At 46.2% G+C, this 23110-nt stretch overlaps 1 protein-coding gene across 1 annotated transcript in view; it reads right to left on the bottom strand.

The window, feature by feature from the left end:
- Nucleotides 1-361: 361 nt before the first annotated feature.
- Nucleotides 362-23110, bottom strand: part of DNM1 (dynamin 1) — a 68321-nt gene continuing 45572 nt past the window's right edge. Inside the window, exons 17-24 of the mRNA XM_009888070.1 lie at nt 12856-12965; nt 12110-12221; nt 10853-10864; nt 9444-9614; nt 9022-9263; nt 8399-8617; nt 5080-5116; nt 362-838 (exon numbers count right to left, since the gene is read on the bottom strand). Of these exons, the coding sequence (XP_009886372.1) occupies nt 5095-5116; nt 8399-8617; nt 9022-9263; nt 9444-9614; nt 10853-10864; nt 12110-12221; nt 12856-12965 (888 nt within the window). The 3' untranslated portion in view covers nt 362-838; nt 5080-5094. The remainder of the gene's footprint in view (nt 839-5079; nt 5117-8398; nt 8618-9021; nt 9264-9443; nt 9615-10852; nt 10865-12109; nt 12222-12855; nt 12966-23110) is intronic.

Genomic DNA, 23110 nt, shown 5'->3' with positions numbered 1-23110 from the left:
CTGGGTTCAGGAAAGTCAGCCAAAAATGAGGATGCAAAACAACTGCTGGCAGGAGCCAGTGCGTCACCAGCAGGATTTCCCCAGCCCTTTGGGGAGCTGAGCGCGAGCAGGTCCGTGTGCTCCCTGCACGCTGAGGTGTGTGCGCTATCTCAGACTTCACTCTAGCAGGACCATGCCGATCCACTGAGTTCCCCCCTTCTTGGTCTCCCTGCCTCACTTTGATATAAGGTTGATTGCACTGTTCCCAACATGAATTTTTGCACCTTAGAAGTCAAACTAATACACAGGACATTTAATCTGTTCCTAACGGTGTCACATGTTTTGACAGTATTTTTCTTCTAAGTCACACTTTTGTCTTCTTAACTACAAGAAAAGAAAATAGCTACAGATCAGTCCTAGGTGCTACAGCTAACTGATGCAGGCAGGACACTTATCCAGGCTAGACCAGGCAGATGAAATAACTGGACGGACAGCCACCACGTGGACTTAAGGATGTCCCTGCGGCTGATCTCGCCAAGGAGCCTGTGTACTTCAGGGATCCATGCCACTGAATGAAGGCTACTCTACGCTCACAAAGCAATACAGGACGCACGAGTGGAGACGAAGAGCTCGATCACTAGGCTAGTGTTTTACGACACACCAGGAAGGGGTGGTGGGAGGCAGAGATGTGGGATGGATGAGAGGAGTGACTGTGGCTGTGGAAGGGAGGGTGGAATGGGGAAGCCGCCAGCACGGCATTCGTCGCCAGCTGTCTACAGCCTCGAGTTATAAATCTAAGAGGGACGGTTCAGCCGGTCGGATTATGGTAGGTCGAGTAGGTGAGGCGGGGCCCCTTCTGCTGTGAAAAAGCAGAAAACAAAAACAAGAGAACACACACTGTGGTTAGCACAGCAATCGCAGTCACAATCACACATGCTTCTCCACCTCGCCTGAGCCAGCAAGAGAATACAACTTGAGGCACAAACTACCAGAGTGCTGCTCCACAAAGGAGACTTACAGGTTTATATGAGGCCTCACACTGACCTTTCTGCACAGCATGGATCACCAGTAAGCAATCTGCTGGACAGCCAGTTTTGCTTTCCCTCTGAAATTTGGAAGTGCAGAGATTTATTGCCAGTGAGTGCACTGGCTCTGGAATGAGAGTCGAGAAGCATGGACAACAGTGAGCTCCTGTATCAAGCACATGACAGTCACACAGCATGGATGGGGTCCTCTGAGACGCGCTGCTGTCAGAGGTTCTTGGCTGGTTTGGAGGAGCACCTTCTCCTGCCCTTGAGGCTACTGCAAGCCTGAGATTCCCTATTCCAATACACGATACTGATCGTGGATATTAAGGGCAAGCTTGCTGCTTTCAGTTCTCTAGTTCTGGTGCTCAGCAAATGCAGCTTCTACTTCAATAACAGGAACTTTGACCTTTGCTACTCCATTCTGCTTCAGCTCTTTTGCTGGTGCTTTAGCTAGGTAAGCGGGCAGCAACTTAAGTGTTTGCCCCCTGCATGGATTAAGTATTCTAGGATATCATTCCTATAAGGGACAGGGGAAAACCAAAATCCCATAAAATACAAGACCCTTGCCATCTCTCTCAGCTCATTATTTGAAAGACAACTTCAGACTCAGACTACAGGATTTAAGACATCTATAAATAATAATAAAAGTATTCTGTAAGTCAGTGAGTCCAATCTATGTTTTTCCTTTAAAGCATGCTCCCTGCAGTGTCTGCAGCCTAAACAGCATCATGATGGTGTATCATTACGATAAGTACATTGTTCAGTACTAAGCCAGAGTAGTTTTGCAGTCCAAACTGCCTGAAATGCAAAGAGTAAACCCAACAGGATGTAGACCAAGTAGAAAAAAAGTATTTACACCAATGATTGCAGAACCAGGTGTCACAGAATCAATGTCTGAACAATTCCACACTGACAAGCTTTAATTTAGATTAGAGAATCAACTGACTGCTGGAAATGAAGGCCCTCCCCCAGCACAGGGGCTGAGGGAAGGCAAGGAAGAGGGGCAGAGGAGGATATTTGCACCAGTACAGTCTTTGAGATAGGGGAGTCTGTTTTGCACTGACTGCAAGTCTATGATCATCATCATGCTGCTACCAGAGGAGCTATACTCCCATAAATTTGGGCAAGCTCCCTCATCTTAGTAAATGAACCAGAGCAACTCCACAATCCTGTTTATTAGACCTCCAGAATTTATTGGTCCGTGTCTATTAAGCCCCAGATCTCAGAACAATTACAAACACTTATTCCTTGCCTTGGGAAATGACAAATAAAAAAAGCTTCAGACAGTAAAACATTTCCAAATGTTATTTCCTTGACTGAAAGTGCCAATGGGGACTGCAAGACCCCATTGCCAGCATGCCAATCAAATTACTGTTCCTGTACAGCAGATAACGATGGGATTGAGCTAACCAGGGAATTGCAACCACCTTGGGAGGATGCTGAAATAATACTATCTCCCAGAAGCAAAGATTGCAATGAGATGTCACAGCTGGGGAATCCATGACCCTGAGCTTTATGACATGTGGGATTTGTGCATTATCCCCAAAGGGTGCTCATGGTGTAAGTGCAGCCATAGTAACCATTTGAGGTCTACTACCATCATTGAGACAGTAATAGCACTTGAATTAAAACCTCACAAAACTTCAGCTCAACCTTTAGTGAGATGCTGTTGCGCTGTCACATGTGTTAGAAGATATTTTTCAGAGAAGCTTGAAGGACTTTTTGCATTTCAGGAGTTCGGACAGGTTGTCCTAACAGCCTCTGTGGATTTACATGAAAAGGATGCTTGAAGTCACCGGACTATATCATGCATTCTGGCAAGAGAGGCCACTTGACCCTACCAGAATAAATAGGGCTGAAAGGAGCACAAATAATTTTCATGTAGATGGGCTACTTTCTTGTAATGTACAATTGATTTTTGCAGACACTTATTTTTCTCAGTACTCAGAGGATTTTACAGGGAGGGGATGTCACTTTTTAAAGTTACAGGTTTTGTCTCCACTCAGGTATTCTGGAGATGCTTGCAGAACCTGCCTGTAAGGTTACAGAAGGCTGAAAACTGTTCCCCAGCACAAAAAAGGGACAGAGAAGTCTCTCGGGCAATATTTACCCCTGAAACGGCACTTCAGTCTCACTACATTGCTAGTCAAGGCCTTTTACATCACCGAAAAGTCACTTTCCTCTGTCAGGACAAGGAACAAAGCTTTGCTCAAGGGGAAGCCTGCGGCAGTCTCCAGTGCATGGCAAGTAAGCCCGGAGTCCTGGCAGGAGCCCAAGCAGACTGGTGACCACTGTCACGTCCATTGAAGTCAGCCTTTCAAGCCATACCCAGAGTAGAACACGGAGCTAATCTTATCTAGAAACCAACAGGCTAATAGAGAGTCCTGCTGATAAGGACCTAACAGAGATGGTAAAACACTACATTTACTCCCTTCAGCTGCAAAAGGTTTGGGGTGGGTTTTTTGGGGTTATTTGGTTTTTGGTATTGTTTTGGTTTTTAATTTTTATTTCCTTGGTGCTCTTTATGCCAGACTAAGAACAGAATGCCCCATAACAGCGAGTCCCAGAATGAGGTACAGACAACAGCAAGCCTCTTTCCTGAGATTGTTCACCAAGATGCATGTTTCTCATCTGTCAGGGATGTCTGCAGTAGGCAGAGTATTGGAGGAAACTGCCAATTGCTCCAACATCTCTGCAGTATGTCATCAGTGAGGAGGGCTGATGGATGACATCCTCAAAGAACAGTGTCAATCACTGAGCAATCACTGCATTGGTTTGATGTGATGTGGCACCTCTCAGCTCTAACTGCAGTTACACACAGCAGTAACAGACAGCACTCCCTGCAAGATGTGGGCTAGCTGTGAACTCCCCTGCCCTGGAACAGGGGCTTGGACTTGCGCTGTTCTCAAGATAGGACTTCAGCACACACTCCTCCAGCTCTCTCTGCCACAACCAGCAGCAAGGGAAGCTACAGGAGCTGCTGCTCCACTCCTCTCAGTCAGACCTTTCACTTCAAGAAACAATATCCAAAGAGAAAGGGAGGAAGGGCCCAGAACACCCACACCTGCCCTGTTCTGCCCTATCTACCCCTTGGTCGACAAGGGCTGGAGGTTCCCAGGAAAGAGTCAGGAGAATTTGCCAGATCTCCCTCTTCACACCCCCACCCTCAGCATTAACAGGACAAAGAAGAGTTGTTGGGCCAGCACAGTACACATGAGCCTGCCCCAACACTTTGCTATATCACTGAACAAGTGCAATGCTGCAAAATGCAGGGAGAGATAGGAAAGGGGAACAGGCAGGAGCTCAGGGCAGTGTGTTTGGGGGGATATGGATCACTAAACACTTCCTCTCACAGGGGCAGAAGGCAGAGGAGAGAAGGCAGTTTGAATGGAAGCAGAAGAGTAACCTAGAAGGTAAAAGGTCAAGTGGAGAACAAGCAAAGGGAGTTCACTTCTAACTATGATGATGGAACATAAGGATAACAGGGAGCATTCAGTGTCAGAGTTACCCTGTGCTCAAACATGGAAGTCCTGACCTTAACCCAAACGCCTCCTGCCTTCCATGAGCACTAGGGACACAGTGAGGATGGGAGCACTCCTCCAGCCAGATACTAGAATATAAGAAGAGGAGTCTGAACTAACAGCTCCCCAAGTCTCTCTTGATCCTAACAGAGCTGATAAACCAAATGAAAACAGAGTTCATTCAGCTGATCTCCCAGTCAGTGTGGATATAAGCCAAATGAAAGACACACACAGTTTAGACCTTGTTGCCAGAGCTCATTCCCCCATCCCACCTCCTCTACCTGGAAGCAGAGAAATAGTCCTCTTGTAACCTTTAAGTCAGGTACTGAGGCTTTCCCAGCTCCTGCAGCTCAAGCAGCTGCTCCATCTCTGACCAGCCAGCTTTTCTGTTCAAGACTCCTCCTTTTATGAGATCCTGGCAGAGGTAGTTCATTGGACAAGGGACTCTGTTACTAATATGAGAACTAGGCAGCAGAGGTGAGCTGCAGAGCAAAGTAATGGAGAATGGGGACACAATGACTCATGCATTGCAGGGAGAGTGCAAAACGTACCGTGGCTGCCAGTCCTCAGGGGTCACTGATAGTGATTCTGAAAGACAACATGAAATCAACATGGCAGTTCAGACAGTTCAAGGCAGAGGCCGCACAGACTGTCAGGAAGGCAGAACAGACACATGCACTTGCACAGACACACATTCGCATGTCACCCTCCAGAACACGGCACGAGCGTGCACTGCTGGGCAGGGCTGCACTCCATCACACAGGACTTCACATACACAATCACACCCCCATCTTTGCAGACATCCAGAACCCTGCTGTGCACAGGGGTGCATTGAAAACCATCTATCTGTTCACACACCTACTGGCCATTGCTCACCCACGCAGCACGTCCACTCTCACATCCAGGCTGACATTCATACCTGCTGAAGCAGCAGTACACCTAGGTCTCAGCACCCACAGCTGGGCACAAGTGGCTTGACGTGTCTCTCACTGAGGATTCCTATCTTCTGACAATATTAAATTCTAGAGTTGAAACAAACAGCTCAGGAAAGGGAGATATAACATGCAGTCCTGAGCACTACCCCAAAAGGGAAGAAGCAGGTGAAGACTTACATTTTGAAGGTCACAAATCATGAGATCAGCAACTCTGACCTCCTGAATAATTAAAGATGTGTGAAGTTACATTTACAGTAATGCTGATCACTTGCATCTTTTTTCTTAGATATACCAAAGATCAGAGAACCCATTAATGCCTTCAGCAGATTTTTCCAATGGTTAAGTCATTCTCACTTAAACTTTCTTATTTCTCCTTTGAGCTTGCCTGAGCTCTTTCACCTGCTGTTTATCAAACTATTTTAGACTGAAGATACTAAATACCTGGAGGAATATCTTCATAGCTTTCTTTCCCAGAGCAAATCCTCCTGCAGAGCTCCAACAGGCATATAGTCCCAATGGAGTCCTTCATTGCACACAGATAAGACCTTATATTGTTTGCAACTTTCAGCTCCCAAAGGCATGTATTTGGCAATACAGACTTTGGCAGTAGGCTGAATAAATGCTAAGTACAGAAGCAGGATGGTAAGTCAGTCTTGTTTTAAGTGTACTTAATTATATGCAGGAAAATCTTCCTGTGCAAAGAAATGGACCATGTGGTGTTTATACGTGAAAGCATGTGTCTATACAATAAAAAAAAAAAAAAAAAAAAAAAGAAGTGGAGCAACAGTTGTCTTTAAGTTTATCATCCATAAAACCAGATGCTCACACAAACTGGAGGCACAAACAAACTGCCAAACTTCTACACCAGCACCAGGGTGCACACACACGCAAAGTACACTCAGCCACCACCATGCACTTCCAGTTCACCACATAACACCAATTCCTACAGCAAAGTCCACTCATGCCATATACAAGAGCTTTGTTCCTCTCACACGCACAATAGTGTAGCTCAGTTAGCAAGGGAAAAGATGGGTGTTAAAAAAGCAACAATGGAGATGGCATTCGTTCACCCATGGCAGAAGGACTCAAGTCCAAGTGCTAGCAGGGAACATTCTTATTCTATATACAGGAGAAGAAGAGAAAGAGTCCCTTGTCATTGGAAATTCTCCATTCATCAGTGAACTCAAATGACAAGCTGGTATCAGGATCCGGAGGAGTCTATGAACAACTGGAAGAATCAGAGAGGGGGATCAGAGAATGAGCATCACTTCACAGCTTCTGGAATTACATTATCAACTCCAGATCAGGGTAGTCAGTAGCATGCAATCCAACCTACAATCTCTCTTTCTAAAGCAAGGGATTGCTTGGTTAAGTATGAAACACTTTCTTCCTCTGCTCCAGTGCTGTTTCCGTACCTCCCCCTAAACCCTTCTACCTCATGCACAAGGCAGAAAAGCCATTAAGGTAGGCTATGACAGATTTCTTCAAAAAAGGCCAATTCATTTCAGCCCATTTGGGGAATCCTATCGTGATGATCAGGTATATAGAATATTTTTCATGAGTGAATAAATGAAACAGTGAAAGAAGAAAGATGGACACAGAAAGAAGCATAAGTATACTAAAAACAAAACCACAAAGTAACAGTACATGGAAAAGCAGGGTCACAAGAAGCAAGAGCCAAAATACACAGCAGAAGCATGCTGACATCCATAGGTGCCACCAGCAGGACCGCAGTCTCTGGGGCAACACTGAGGCATGTATGAACAAGTTACTGTGGGAGCTGCATCAAGGTGCATAGGGAGGACTGGGGCAGAGGCACCAAGAAAGTAAAACCATTTGCACACACCAGAGTCAGAAACTGGCCTATAAACTTTGGACTCATCCATCTCTGGGCTGGATACAGCCTGGCAGAGAACACTGCCCCTCCAAACAGGCAGCACCAAGTATGAGCTGGGGCTCTATCACAGGAGGAAGACTGAACCACCTCCGCCATATACCATCACCACCCATTGACAGGCTGGGGTGTTTCCACAGAAAATTGCAAAGCTTCACACACGTGCCATCAGCATCCACTGGAGAGGTGGTATTTTCCACGAGGGAAGTGTTCCCTCTGGGCATTTTCTGGTTATGTTCATTCTTTAGTCTGCAATTACCTTCTCTTCCTCACAGGGAAACCAAGTACCTAACATAAAAGCATTCCTGGTTCCAGACTACTTCCTAAGTCCTGTTCAGGAAGACATGCTTAGCTGCACAGGGGATAATCCTGTATTACTATGTTGAAGTGTGTTTGAAATGACTGAATAGGAAAGGAATTAAGTTTCCTAATGGGAAAGCAAAGCTGTGTGATTTGAACCCTCTAGACTAGAAAAGTGTTCAATTTCATTACAGAAGCAACAAAAATGCCTAAAATATCCATTTCCCTGCCAGTGATATTGCAATACTCTCCCAGCCAAAAAGCATCTGAACAGCTTAGATAAAGGTCTCTCCAACTCACCTTGAAGAACCCTGGGCCAGGAGAAAAGGGGCAACTTCACACTTTGGAAAGCCCTACACAGAGGGGAACTGCCTTGAAAGGTGTACTGTCACTCCAGTCCTGTGATTTTTCTGGTGACCACTTCCCACTCGGTGAGCAGAGGCACTGGTATGATTGCTTTAATAAAGCCCTCAGGTACAAGGTCTTCTTCCCCCAACCTTTGCACCGAGGTTTGCGCAGAGAAGAGGCTGCCCCTCTGTTCCTTGGCATTGCCTCATCCGTACAATTAAATAATCGGTGGACAATGATGCTCCTGCCTACGGACCCAGTTCAAATAGTCAAAAGACTGTACACACACCATGCACTCCACTCTCCTTCTATGGCCCAGGCAAAGTGCTGTCAGGGCTGCTACCCAAAAACTGGAGATATCCCACCTGTGTGGAGCAGCATTTCAGGACTTACCTGGGAACACCAGGAGGAGCACGATTAGGCCGAGAAGGAACCTGAGGTGGGGGCCCAAAGGGATCAGGAGAGGCACCTGGCCTGGAGGGCACAGGGGGGGCACCACCCAGCGTGGACCCACCAGCAGGAGGTGGCCCAGGAGCCGGACCTCGAGACCCAGGTCTGGCGGGTGGAACAGCGGGAGCTCTCCTCTGTGGTGTGGGGCTGGACGTGGGAGACCTGGCAAACAAACAGAGAAATTCAACTGCAACAACAGGCCTGGGACGCCTCTGTGTCACCATCAGGTCCCCATACGCTGCCTTCAGGGTTTCTTCTTTAGTTTCTGTCACTTTACACACCACCCTTTGGCTTTCAAGGGCCATGCCAGGCTTCAGGATGCCTCCAATGCTCTTTCAGGCCCCACCTAACCTAAGGGTTTAGAAGCCTACGCATCCTCTGTGAAGATGTAGCAGCCCTACATAGCTTTCAAGGCCTGGGAGCCTCCCAACACAAATACCCAGTGCTCTTCATCCACAGGGAGAAGAGGGGAAGGGGAGGACTCCCTGTCTCAGTAGGAGGCCCCAGCTAGCCACTGAAGAGGCATCAGGCAGGTCTGTGGGGCTCTCCCCCTGAGCCTCTGGTACCTGCGTCCAGATGGTACGCTCTGCACCTGCAGCCAAGAGTCGTCCACCGGTGGGGGCATAGGGGTGCTGATGGTGCTGGTGTTGATGTCCCCGATGATGTTGAGGGCCTCTTTCAGGGCATGGTACATGCGCAGCATTTCATCACGTCGCTGGGCTTGCTCTGCCGATTCCTCCATCAGTGTATTTTGGTCACCACAGGAGTACAGGTTTGCCAGCAACTCCGAATGGATAAAGTCCTTGGTCTGTAAAGGAGCACAAAGAGGGAATCAACTTTCGCCATCTTCCCCAAAACACTCCACTCTGTCCCCACCTCTTCCTCCTTCTGAGCTGTATTCAGTTTTTCTTCATTCTTTCTTTCTCCCTCCCCATCTTTCCCCTTTTCTATGTCTCCCCACCTCCATCAACCATAGCATGATAAGTACATTGTTTATCATGAGGTGCATGATTGTCTTCGGCATGAGGTCTCTGATGGTTTTGTTGACAATTGCCATGTAGGAATCCACCAGGTTCCTGATTGTTTCTACTTGTCTCTCCAGCTGAGGGTCCATGGAGTGCATGAAACTGTCTGATCCATTCTCCTCTGCTTCACTGGCCTGCAGAGAAAAAGAGAAAGAGTGGTTCTTCAAATGTAACACAAAATTAGCTTTTCATGAGAGCTAAGAGAAGAAAATAAGGGAACATGCAGGAAGCACGAGCAATAAAACTTAAACTTACATTTTGAGCTGTGATTGTCAATGCACAGCTCAGCTTGTACAGACTTCTCCAGCTCAGATCTGAGGAGTTTTGACAATAAAGCTGCTCTCTTAATACAAAGTTACTACGCAAAGGGTGAAAGGCAACAGGGACTCCTGACTAACACTCACAAGGTATGGCTGTAGTGAATACTCAATGCTGTATTTTTACTTTCAATATTTATAGCTTCCTGAAAGTTTCTTAATTTGAGCCAGGTTTTCCATGCCCAGATTCAGTTTAGACCTGAGAATCATTTAACATAAATTAAACCTCACAGGCTCTCCAACACACTGCATCTTTATCCTCATTATACAAATGAGAAAACAGAACAGAGCAGTGAAACAACTGCTCACCTCAGCTCACAAGTAGACAGAATAACCTAGAAAACCTTCCTGATAATTTTAACTGCAAATTCTACATTGTAAGCCATAATTATCTTTTCTTCCACACTAAGCAGATGAATCTTTGCCCGAAATGCACTGTTTAGCTTTCTGTAAGGTAAAACCTGAACTGTGCTGTTTGACAGCAAGCAGTGGCCAAGGCTCACCCATTTGGGATCAATTTCAAAGCAGCAAAGCATCAAAGACTGCCATCTTTCTCAATGCTTATTTAAAACCCCCTTGACTTTAAAAAGAAAAAAGCTTTCTTTTAAACCATCCCAGTCTGAAGGATTTGCAGCAGCATAGGAAATCGCTTATCATATTTTGTTTCCCAAAACAAATATATGAGAAAGTGCAAATCCTTTTGTTCATTTGAGCTTTTCCTAGGAAGATCTTACGTAACGAAGGAATGCAAGGTCTCAGTGAGAAACAAAGTAAAGGAAGTGGACATCAAACAGGACAACTTAAAAAAATGAGGGTCAAAAACTCCAAAAATTAGATTGCAGCAAGATTCAGAAGTCATACAAAAAGGGAGAAATAAAAAGAAAAAAGGAAGACTCAAACCAAGAACAGAAACAGACAGCAACAATCCAACAGAAGGTACAAAGAGGGAAGAGAAGCAAATGCCTCTCAGGAAACTGTGACAAAAGGAAAAAACAAAAGAGAACTATCCGGTGAGAGCCCCAGGGGGCAACACAGGCAGAGAGGGTCAGACTTACTTTGTCCTTGTCCTGGTAGGCCAGTTTGAGCATATGTGGAAAAAATTAAAACAAAAAGGGACAAAAAATAAAAGACAACTTTTAGTTTGTCTCAGAATTTGGAGAAGTTCCCATACAGCACTGAGCAAGCCAAAGACTAATTCCACTAAAAATACGTAAATACCTAGATTACCCTGGAAAAGGAAGAAGTGAATTGTTTAGCTAAACTGAAAATCAAAATGGGATACACTGCAAAGGAAATTGTATTGTTGGCAACAAAGGGAAATTTACTTACCTACAGTGGCTACCTGTTATTAGTTACATAGGGTTTTGAGACAGTCAACCTAGAGATTAGTGTTCCTATGTCAAACCACTCCATTTGCACACCAACAGGTGGCACATGTCCTTTTTTGCGTATGTGTTTAAGAGGCCCAGTCTGGTCCAAAGCCAATTTGAAGTCATGACACTTAAGGTCCAGTCCCTAATCCTCTTTTCTTTAGTATCACATCAGTTTGTCAGGAAATGCTTTAAGGCAAAAAAGCCACAATCTTCAAGTGTAACAGGAGAGATGAATGCAAGAAGCCTATTAGAAGCAACAAATACAAACAGATAAGCAGCTATCACTTTTCTAATGGGAAAACTATTTATAGCAGCTTCCTCTCACAGAAGAACAGGAAGACTTTGAACAGGAACATATACCACAATTCTCTAGAACACACTTTTAAAGCGGAGCATAATGCTGACAGCAAATGTTGTGGGACAAGGTTAAGGGAAGAGATAAGAGGTCTTGCTAAAGTAGCATATTAAGGTATCTACCAAACAAAAAATTCAAAGAACATTCCTTCCTAATTGGGTGGGAGAAGGAATGGGAGAACAACTACTGAGAAGCCAGGAAGCTCCTAACAAGGCTGTACACTATGTGTTACTGAAAAGGAATGGTGTCTTCGCTCAGCGGACACATACCCCTTAGCAGTCAGGTAGTTAAATGTCCTCCTTATACCGGGAATTTAATGCCCACAAGAGAGCTAGAAGGGTTTATCAAGGCAATCTTTGCCTACTTTATCTCCCCTTTGAAGCTGCAAGTTACTTTATCCCAAGCTTCCTTAGAGAAAGCACCAGGACATACCAAAAACTTAAATTTTTGTTCCAAAATATCTTCAGCTCAGGAAAGAGATGAAACCTTCATGGACTTTTTTTTTTTTTAACATAAGAGGATGCAGCTATCCTTAAGATATATGCTATGTCCCTTCTCACCCCATTATTACAGCTGTAGCTTACCCCAACACGCTCTGGGTATACTCCTGCACGAAGGAAGGAAGCCTTCCAGCTATCCACCTCCTCCTGGGTCTCACAGGCCAGCTCCAGCTGCCGGTAGTCCTTGTAAACATTCCTGAGAGGAAGACAAATATTTTATTCTTCTCTATTGCAAAACAGAGATTTGTCCACATTTGACAAAGATTTCAATGACCAGGGAATCTTTCTGTCACTTTAAGGCAGAGACACTTAGTCCCTTGCTAGTATCCTCATGGTGACCCTGCAGAAGGGAAAGGAAATGAATTTTTTTTATGAGCAAATTTAATTGCCCCCAAATCAGTTGTGTGTTTCCACAGGGCCTGAAAGAGATTCTCTTTTCAATTCTGCTCACTGCTGGACTTCTCCAGCCAACCTGGGTACCTTATCTCCTATAACTTTCCCTATTCACTCACTAAGAACATTGATTATAAATATGTACTCCAGCCACAGCCAGATCCAGGTAACCACACCAATTAGCTGAAGACTAAGGTCACACCACAGGCCATGCGCTGGTGAAGCAAGGAAATGGTACAAATCTGTAAGACCAGAAGGAATGAAGTCATCCATCTCCTTTTTGAAGTCCCCCATCTCCTCCAAAAATGGCTATCCTTAAAGGATACGCAAATCTTTCCTGGACAGCTATCCCAACATGCTCATTTATACTCTGTCCTAATATTACATAAATCCTGTCTCCAGCTTCAGCATCTTGGTGTGTTGAGATGTGAGCATACCTCTGTTCAGTGTTGAAGAGAGCAAAGATGTGCTTGCTGGACATGAACCCCTTCTCAACATCTCGCAGTTTCAGGTTATCCACTGGTAACATATATTTCTTCTCCTTCTCCTGAAAAGGGGATCAGTAACAAGTCACCCACTGCTCCAACGAAGCCTCTACTCTACCAGCAGGAAGGAGTCTGTCAGCAATACAGCCCCCCACATCGCCAGGGAGGCACTCTCAACCCAGGTCCTCCGGTCTCTTAAGTCTGTGAGAAAAGAGGACCTCTAGAAACTAGAGTCTGTCCTTCCTGACTGCTTTTGTGATGTGGCCCAACAACCCTCCCCCATTAACTCCTCCAGGAGCAGGCAGCAGCATCGCACTGTCCCAGTTCCCCAGGTTGTGATCAACATCAAGGTCTCTTTTCTTCCCAGCAAGGCGTCAATCAGCACCAAGACCCCCACCAGCCACTTGACACCCAGAGCAGGTCTGCCTGGGAAAGGGTCCTCATACCTCTGCTCTCAGGGCAGTGTTTATGTGGGGAGACACTGCTGCTAGTCAGAGAGAGGACAAGCAGCCCTCATAGCCCCACCGTCACCACCTCAGTGTTTTACTTTTAATCACTACAAGCCTATACACAGGTTCAAGAAAAGCCAGGCATGTGACAGAGAAGCTGGTTTGACACAGAAGTTATGGACTATATCGACTTAAATTCACCTCTTCAGAAAAGCTGACTTTCTCACTTCATCCTATCACTGTCCTACACTTTATTAGTTACTGCGAACCCTTTTAAAGTATTAATTAAGCAACAATAAATATGCACCAGAAGATCAAAGAGCACATCTGGCTACAATAATACTGGTTACCTGAAGGCCTTGTGTTGAAAAAAAATCAGGTAATTACGCTCATTAATAAAGATCTCATGCTCTGAATTATTAGAAGCTCAAACAACATGGGCAGCTTAACGTCTGGTGAATGTTAAAGACCAGAGTCTGAAATTTCAGGGACCAGACTCAGAGCTTTAAGGGACCCATTCTTTCAGAGTAACTGCACCCACAACCCTCTGGTCTGCTTCTTATGAAACATCTCCAGCTAAACACGGAACAAGGCATCCAAAAACCAACCTCAACATTTTTTGACCCTAGGTATCATTTTTTCAACAAACTTGATCTTAATTTTTATATTTACATTCAGAAACTAAGTCAGAAGTCATTCTCCCTGCTTAGTCTCAAATTTAGATCTACAGCAAATTAAGAGAAGTGAGTTTGGTTTAAGGTCCCCATTTGGAACATCCTGTTCCAGCTGGGTATTATACCCCAACATAACAAGAGAGGGAGCTATCACACTGGTCTCCAAAAGGCAGAATGCAGCTATCCAAGACTGAAATAGAAACAGAGCATACTTTTGTGTGCAAGCATGCGTGTGTGACTGTCCCCTTGTGAGCATCTTGTGTGTTTGTAGACTTTTCTTGCCTGGAAATAACAAAACATGATTGCTGTCAGGGGAAATAAGAATGGAAAACAAAGATGGTCAATGACCAGAGATCTTGAAGAGCTAGCTACAAGACAGGGGCAGGGCAGAGCAGCAGATAAGGATGACAAAGCTGCTGAGGTCAAACACCCAGAGGATGGCAAGTCCAGCCTAACATCCTCTTCAGTTTCAGTTAAATTGACTTGAGTTTGCTAAGGATACCAGACACTACACAGTTCAGACATAACCCAAAGATCAAGCTATACCAGTCCATTACAAAATTTATGCAACAAGAGTATCTCAGAAGCCAGCAGCGAGAAAACAGAAGAGATCACTTGGGTAGCTGCCAAACTCTCCATTCTCTCTTGAAGATGCCAGGCTATGAAAGCAGGAAAGCTCTTCCAAGCAAACTTCCCTGGATTTTTTAATACTGTTGATCAGTCTACATTAGAGGTGGGCAAGCACTTTTGTGATGGGATGTCTGTCACCCATGTACTGGTCTCAGAGCCACACAAAGCACTTCAGGTCCTGTAGGCCACAAACAGCTTCCAACTTGCTATTACTTTAGGTTATTATTACACTGGTTTAGGTTGAACTAGTGACCTAGAAGTGAAGTACACCAACGGCTAAGCCCCTAGGCAAGACAGACTACCCCCACTGCAGTCTCGCTTAACTGGAACTCCTTGCAGACTCTCTGGGCTAGGGAAAAAAAAAAAACAAACCAAAAAACCCCTCACATTAAAGCTGTCTGAGAGAAATCATTCTGCATTAGAACCACATCATTCCATAGAAATTTAGCAATGGAGTCATTCTTCAGGAAAAAGAGTCAAAAGGTAAGGGAATCCCATGTCCCAGATATGGAAACACATGCTCTTTGCCAGAGTTTCGACTTTCACCCCTTCCAAGCTCTTGCATAAATGCTGCCACGTGATCAAGACAACACTATCTCTGCATGCTGATCTTCCCATACACCAGAAGAAAGATGCATATATCTCTCTGCCAGCATAAAACATCAGACCTGTGACTTCGATGTAGCAAGAGGAATCAAATGGAGGACACTGGCACAAGGCAAGAAACCCCCAACCCAGGCACTGCAGGGCAATGCACACTACAACGAGCCCGACACTTCCCATCTCCCCACACCTCCCCCTCCCAGTCCCCCACTTCAGCCCTTCCAGCTTCTCAGTTTTCAACCCAGCCTGTTTTATATCAACACTCTGACTTCATTTCCTGAATGCAGAGACAGGAAAGCGCGGAATGAGCTGCCAAGGGCTGAGCCTCTCAAAACTTTGGCTGAGCCCTCTGCCCATATGTTAGCAATCTGGCAGTATGTGCTGTGGCTGAATAGCATCCTGGCCAAGGGGGGGAAAGGGCTTCTCTCTCTAGCTTTCCAGACTGGGCCGGGGGGGAGGGGGCGGAGAGAAGGAAGGGCCAGCACACATCGAAATGGGAAAGTAGTTTGCGAAATACTATATTCAGATTCCTTAGTCTGATCCCAAGAGACTTATGTTGCTCATATCTCGTCTATAAGAGAAAAAAAAAAATCAGGCAAAACTCCTTCTCAGCAGCAGAGTATATGTTATGTAAAATGTGCATATTGGCTGCAAGTTAATCTGTAGAGCCATGAGGCCAAGGAGAGGGAGTGAAGTGCAGAAGCACTCAGACTGGCTGTACAAAACAGAACATGGATGCTCAGTGTTGGCTAGGGAACGTTGTAGGCACGGTGTTGGCTACCCTAGTCAGGGCTGCTGCTCCCAATGGGACTTACATTGCCTGCATGGAGAACTGCAGAGATGACTGCAAGCTACTTGCACAGGGAGGATAAGTGCCAGAGGATTACTCCCCCGCCCCCAGCATAGCGCAGATACAGCCATATGGCTCTGTACTTTGCATCTACCAAAGAAAGAAAATACACATGGCCAGGAAGGAGACCAGGATCCATTAGCCATTCCAATGGTGGGGTGTGAAGCACAACAGCTGGAGGAAAAAAAAAGGGATGCTGCAGTTGCAGCCTGATGTCACAACATCCTTATCGTGGCTACCCACCTCCTTATGGTAGCTAAATCCTAGAGGTTGGTTTTGGTCAGACAGCGATGGCTTGCACTATCATCTGAATTACTTGTTCCTATCCTGTAGGTAATAGCTTAAAAAGAAGTTCACAAAGTCAGCAGGCAGCAAGCCAGCCTGACTCAAAGCATTTCCTCCATTCAACCTGGCTGCCTCAAGAGCAAGTTAAATTTTCCTACTCTTGGATACATGTGAAATGAAGCTGACAGATGCATGTGTGGGCTCCCCTAAGGTTGGAAATTGGCACTCGCAGCACAAGAAAGCAATTGGCAGAATTATTAGCTCTCAGTTTGCATTTGGAGCACAAATAAACTAATTAAAGGTTTCCCTGTAGCTGTTATGACAAACACCTCCTTTCGCACAGAGACAAGGGTCTGTGGATATGGGAGAAAGAGCATTGCCATTGTTTTATTTGGTGGCCATGTGAAATTCAGGGAAATTCATCTTGCTTAAACCTCTTAATCTCCTTTCCTTCTTGTAAGATGTAAAGCCCTATGGGTAAACAAACCTGCCCCAGGGATGACTGGAGCTTCAGTCAAATAATTTGTTAAACACATGCACAGCATTTTGGGAACTCCTGTAATAAAACTCGACTCAAATGGAAAAACATTAACATCATAATTGATAAGCACACTGCATGAATACATGCACACTACAAGATAATTAGGAAGAAGTCTCTGAAAAACAGTCTGGAGTATTTGAAAGCAAGTTAGTCGACTATTTTAAGTTGAACACACACACCACCCCCCTAGGACATTACCAACTGCTTTTGCTTCTTGTCTTTGCAAAGAAAATGCACATGAGAAGAGCTGAATTTCTGAGTTGCAATTCTTCCAGGGAGCCCTAGTCACTCCACAACATACATGTATCTCTAAAGCATCTTTCCAAAACACAGCCCACCTGCAACACAACTTTTACCCCCAGAGCATAATTTACTGGATACTGCAATCACTGCCTCAAGCTGCAAAGCAGCTGTAATGGCTTGTTTACATCAGAAAGCTGCATTGGTTGAACTTAAACAACACATCCTAAGATTTTAAGCTGATTTAGTTCAAAAGCTCTGTAGACACTAGGCCTGGACTCATGTGATTAATCACAGCCTTTACTGTTGGCTTAGTAAGCACAGCAACGGCAATCAACTCACCTGCACAAAAGTAAAGATTTTTATATACATCAGTTGAAATAATGTGCAGATTTAAACATGCAGCTAAGTGCAACACTAGAAAGCCATCGGGGGTATATGGGAAAGCACAGGCAGAAACTAAGTAGCTTAAAAGAGCCTACAGTGCCCCAAACTCCACTCTCGTGACCTCTCTAAGGTCACAGCAGTGCCCACCAGCCTTTACAAAGGACAAGCACGCGTTTCTTCCTACACCTTTCCCTGTGCCAGGGCAGGGATGAGCCATCCCCAAATATTTGACTTGCTTTGCTAAGGCAAAGTGCAACACACATGCAAAGCATTGCACACCTCCGGAAAAAGGAGAGGTTGGTTACCCTTCCTCAGTGCATGGTTAGAGCCAGAGTGGGAGTTCTGGGTGTTCATATTTTTGGGCACAAATCTTAACCGTCCACCAGCATGCACACATGAGAAGGGGATCCTGGAAGGGAGACATGCAGCATACATAAAGCCCTCTTTATCCTTGCAGCACCAGGGAGAGAGGGAGCAAACCGCACGGGCTAGGGCTAACATCTGGAATTGTTACGTGGGAGCCAAGCGCCACAGAAAGCGACAGCATTCCTCAAGTTTCCATGCGGGGTAGGGAACCTTCCTTTCCCCCGCGCAACCCCATCCGTCAGCCGGTTCGCTTCCTGCCAACCTCCGGCCTTCCCAGCAGCCAGCAAGCTCCTCCCTCGAGTCTAGTTAGCTTTCCACTGCCACGTCAATTGAGGCAGAAGGACAGAAGGGAAGCAAGAAGGGAGGGAGCAAAAACCAGAAGAGGGAGGGAGGTTCAGCAATGCCAGACGTAGTGGGGGGAGAAAAAGAGGGGATGCGGACTGCTCCTGCAGGAGCCAGAGGTGAGCTGCAAAGGCAACTGGCCAAGGTGGGTCAAAGGACCTTTTTGAGGACTGGGAAGCAAAGGCTGGTTCTTTTTGAGCTTTTCTCCGGACCCCAGGCAAAGGGCTGATCTACAGGACAGAACTGGGCAGAAGCAGATGAGGGTGTGTGGGGCCTGGGAATCTTCCCACACAGCTCCATGGGGAAGAAGAGGAGTTGAATGAAGCAACAAGTTCTGCACACCTGGGTGACAGCCAAAACTTCACAGCATTTCCTTCCCAAACAGCAATAATTAATTATTTTTCCCCCCCTCTTTCTAAAAAGGTGCAGCATACCCCAGGTGGAAACCAGGAGGCAGCCCGATACCAGCACTAGAAGAAGAAGGAGCTTAGAAGCTTGCTCCAAATTGGAAACAAGCAGCGAGCAACGTTTCTTCTTCCCAGCTGCCAGAGGAGGATGTTTCTTCAATCAGGACTTGGATTTGCTTTCACCCCATCTCTGCCCCCAAAACCTCATCCCAAAAGCAGGAAGGGGAAAGGACTAATGAGCTGCTGATAGCCGGAGAGCAGATCACAGAGGCTCCACTCCGTCTGCCCAGTGTTCAGACTACCTGTTCAGGACTACGAGATTGTACAGTAGTCTGCACATTGGTTAGGCTGTGCTGGGATACACCACACTGCCAGTGCTGCACGGGGACGGCAACACCTGCACGGCAGAGGGACATGCTTGGAGAGGGTGGGCTGTGGGGATAGCTGCATGCAAAGTTCACTCATCCCTCAACCTGTGAGGATATAACCCTTTGGAGACATGCTTGATGATGACTTTTACCTGCCTCTTCACTAGCCTACTCACAACCCTCTTATTCCTCCTCCATCTCTCTCTCATCCTCCTCTTATTTCTTTCAGCTTCATGCACTTATCCCAGGGGCAGCTGTGTTCAGGATAGCTTGTGTTTCACATGCTAAACTTTGCCATAAAACGCAGATAGACACATGGGCCTGGTGGAGTTATAACTGCACTGTGCTTTGCTACCTGAGAAGGCAGGATCAAGCAGAGAAAGGGGACTGGAGAAAAGGGATTTCACATCGTAAAGAATGCTTGTCATTAATACAAAGAAAAACCCACAAAGGATTGAAAGTTGCAGGTTTGGATACTCTGGAAGTTGTGTTTGCTTTGATGTTTGTCTGGAAAAGAAAGAAGAGAAACAGTGAGTGAAAGCATAAATGAGGATCGATTAAGACTAAGTAAGACATTATCAGTGAGAAAACATGTACTTGTGAAAAAAGATGAGTGAGTGAATGAATGAAAGTGCTCCACAGAGGATGTAAAGAGAAGGAACACGTTCCAGAGAGCACCTGAGCACAGTGTGAAAGTAGGAAAGGAAGAACCTCAGAGCAGAGATGCTCGTATGGTCTTTAAACAAGCTGGATGCAAAAACCTGGCTGCAGCTGGACTCATCACAGCAAGTTTCTGATGATGCACGGGCATCAGAGCAAAGACAAGGATTTCTACCAGCTGAGCTGTGCCTCAAGGACATGGACTGGGGACAGGGGGGGAGAGGGAGGAGTGTATGTGTGTGTAGCGGGGGAACAATCTCAGTATTGATCAATGTATTTATTTTTAAACTAGAATTGGGTACAAGCCATTAACAGGTACAGAATAAACAGCTATCTAGTGACTGTCAGTAAGGTCAAATCTTTCCCAGGACAGGAGAGAGTACCCTTGCACTTCAAGCAAAAGAGAAGGCATGGAGACTGAGAAAGAGCCCAAGCACAACTGATGCAGCAGGAATCAACATGATGCATAAAGAATAAGAAACACTGCCCAAGACACGTGGAACTACCAAAAATGCCTATGCCCACCCCTCCTGTACATACTCAGGACTCAAACACACTGACACTGCGTGCAACACATACTTTCACACAAGCAAACAAGGCCATATTCTTCTCATGTAGTCACCTGTTCTTACAAGCCCCAAATTTCTAGTACATGATTTACCTGACTAAGGACAGAAGGTCCCATCTGTATTGTACAATCACACAAATTCCCAAAGGAAACAGCAGATATATCCATCCACCCAGCTGTGCAAACACTCCAGCACACAGTGGCACACAATCACAGGCACTCCAGCAGAAACAGTCATCCTTGTAGAGCAGAGCACAGGGGTCACCTCCAGCAGGCAGTAAGTTTTACTGATAGGAAGCACTGAGTACAGCGCTCATTGCATTGTGCCTACAAGGTCCTCATCACCAGCAGCTCTAGCCCAGCTCACAGACCGTCTTTTCCAGCAGGTGGGAAAGCCCTGCAGAGAAGTGAGCACTGTGCATTTATTTCATAAGGGATTCAGGCAGAATTACTATTCACATTAAGTTCCTGTATTGTGTCCGCTAGATTATTCGTCCACCAGTTTGCTGGGGGGCTGCGCTGCTGCTCCAGCCCTGGGGACACTGTGGCCTCCCTGGGCAAGGAAGTCTCCTCTATATTGCCCACAGCCAGAGCAGGCTCCTCCTCACCTCTCCCTCCCATTGCTGGCCTGCAGCATAATCCCACAGGGTTCGGGAGGTGCAAGTATCTCAGGAGGGTCTCCAGGTCTTGGGAGGCCGGCTGTCTGTGGGGCCGCTCTCCATGGGGCCAGTGTTTGACTCATTGAAAGGAGACAGGAAGAAAAACAGAGCGCCCAGGAGCACACACACATGCTCTTGGCAGCAAGGCAGAGTGGGGAGCCAACTTTCCACCCCCGCCTGGCCTGCTCTTCCCTTCCCCTCCCATTCCCCAGCACACTCCTTCGGGCCCCTCCAGAGCATCAACAGCCATATATCCCTGCTAACATGTAATGCTGGGCCCTTTAAGACATTATAAGTTTCAGTTCCTTTCTTCAGAGGCAGAGGAAAAACAAGCCAGCACTGCGGAAAGACTGGTATTTCACTAATGGGGTCCAGATGTCTTAATTCGGCAGACTCTGGGTCCTGGCTTGCAAGACAGGGCAGGGAGAAGCTGTGGCCCCACTCCCCCCAGCTCCAGAGATGTTAGTCTAGTCTGCACCCTGACCCCACCGCACGCCTTCTCAGCATGCTCCATCCCCCATCATCACCCACAGCTCCGCCACCAGCATTTCCATCCACACAAGATGGATTCAGCTCCCTCCTGGTTCCCTCTGGATGGCTGCCAGAGCACAGGGGAACTGGGACAAGAGAGCCCAAAGAAGTGCAGGGTGGGGCAGACAAAGCCTCCTCCTTCCTCCCAGAGCTTCAGTAAAAAGATCATGGTGTACCGCCTTTAAAAACACATGAGAACATTTCAGGAGCTGTAGAGGACACAAGTCCTCCTAAACTGGTGGAGGAGAGCTCTGGGACAGACACACAAAAGATAACTGTCTGGCAGAGGACCATGCAGTGCAGAGACCTCCATGCAAAGACTGAGGTTTGGGATGGGAATGCCCATGCTCAAGGCTCCGACTCAACTATGGAGTCCAGGTGGAAGTTGCTGCCTTTCTCCTTCACAACAGCCAGAGATCAAGGAGTTGAACTTGGGAAGGAAGCAAATAAAACCATGCTTCCCTTTCCCCCCTGCTCCCACTCAGCTGAAGACAAAGGCTCCTTTCTCAGAAGCAGCTCAGACCTCAACAGCACTAGTTCTCCTGCGTTTAAGGGACCAAGGCTGGCAGGGAACTGTTTTCATTAGGCAGCTCTACCTCTCACTATGCAGAAGGGAAATGGTGCAGACCTCCAGTTGCTATTGACCCCCATGGTTGCCCTCCCTCAGGAGGAAATGGAGGTCCAACCCCCATCCCAGGCAACTGGAATCTATCAACAGTTTACACATCCCCACTGCAGCCCTCCCTCCCACTCCCCGGGGAAGAACAGGGAATTCTGATCATCGCTGTAGTACAGATGTAGCAGCTGGCTTTGATTAAACTATTCAATGTTTATAACCACTCGACCTGCGTATGCAACCTAGAGGAAAGTGAAGCCTCCCCAAACAACTCTGAATATAGAGGTCAGCAGTCGTATAGCGGAGACACATTGAGTTAGCAAAAGACATTTCAGTGCCTGGCTCTTTAATTAGAAATTTGCTGCCTGCTCATCCATAGCAGCACAGCAGCAGTCTCCATGCAGAAGGTGGTATTTAGAGGCTGATTCATCACTGTAGTTGTCATCATTTCCACCTGCTGGGAGTGAAACAGGCCCACTGATACGAACTAGACAAGAAGCCAGGCCTAGCTGCAGCTCCCACATGCCTCAGAGCACCCGAGGGACACAAACTACAGCAAGGGGCAGAGCGGTTTCTTTATTTGCAATCACAAAGCCCGATCAACTCAGAATGCATGACTATATCGTACCAGGCATTTTTCATCCCTCAGTACATTGAGTGGGGCTAACCCTTTTGATTATGTCCTTACCAAGACCATCTAGCTATTCTTACTCTTTTCAAAGCAATCAGAAAAGACAATTATCTACCTTTGACTTGCACAGGCAGCAACACACTGTTGACAATGATAATTTCAGCTGGGACAATTCTGTCCGCTTATATCATTTCCCACTGAAACAGAAAGACACCACAACCCTATGCCAGAATTCCTAATATTCAAGATTTTCAAGCAAGTCTACAGAGTAGGTCTATGTTCCTACCAGTGATATTCCACACATCACTGTACTTTTGATCAGGAGTACTCTACAATTCAAACTATTTCACAAATAATGTGTTAACTAGCAAGTTCAACAGAGAAACAAAAAAAAGACATT

This window comes from Charadrius vociferus, unplaced genomic scaffold (genome assembly GCF_000708025.1).
Source record: "Charadrius vociferus isolate BGI_N301 unplaced genomic scaffold, ASM70802v2 scaffold56, whole genome shotgun sequence".
Lineage (NCBI taxonomy): Eukaryota > Metazoa > Chordata > Aves > Charadriiformes > Charadriidae > Charadrius > Charadrius vociferus.
Note: the sequence above shows the minus strand (reverse complement) of the source record. Positions and strands in the feature narration are given on the sequence as shown.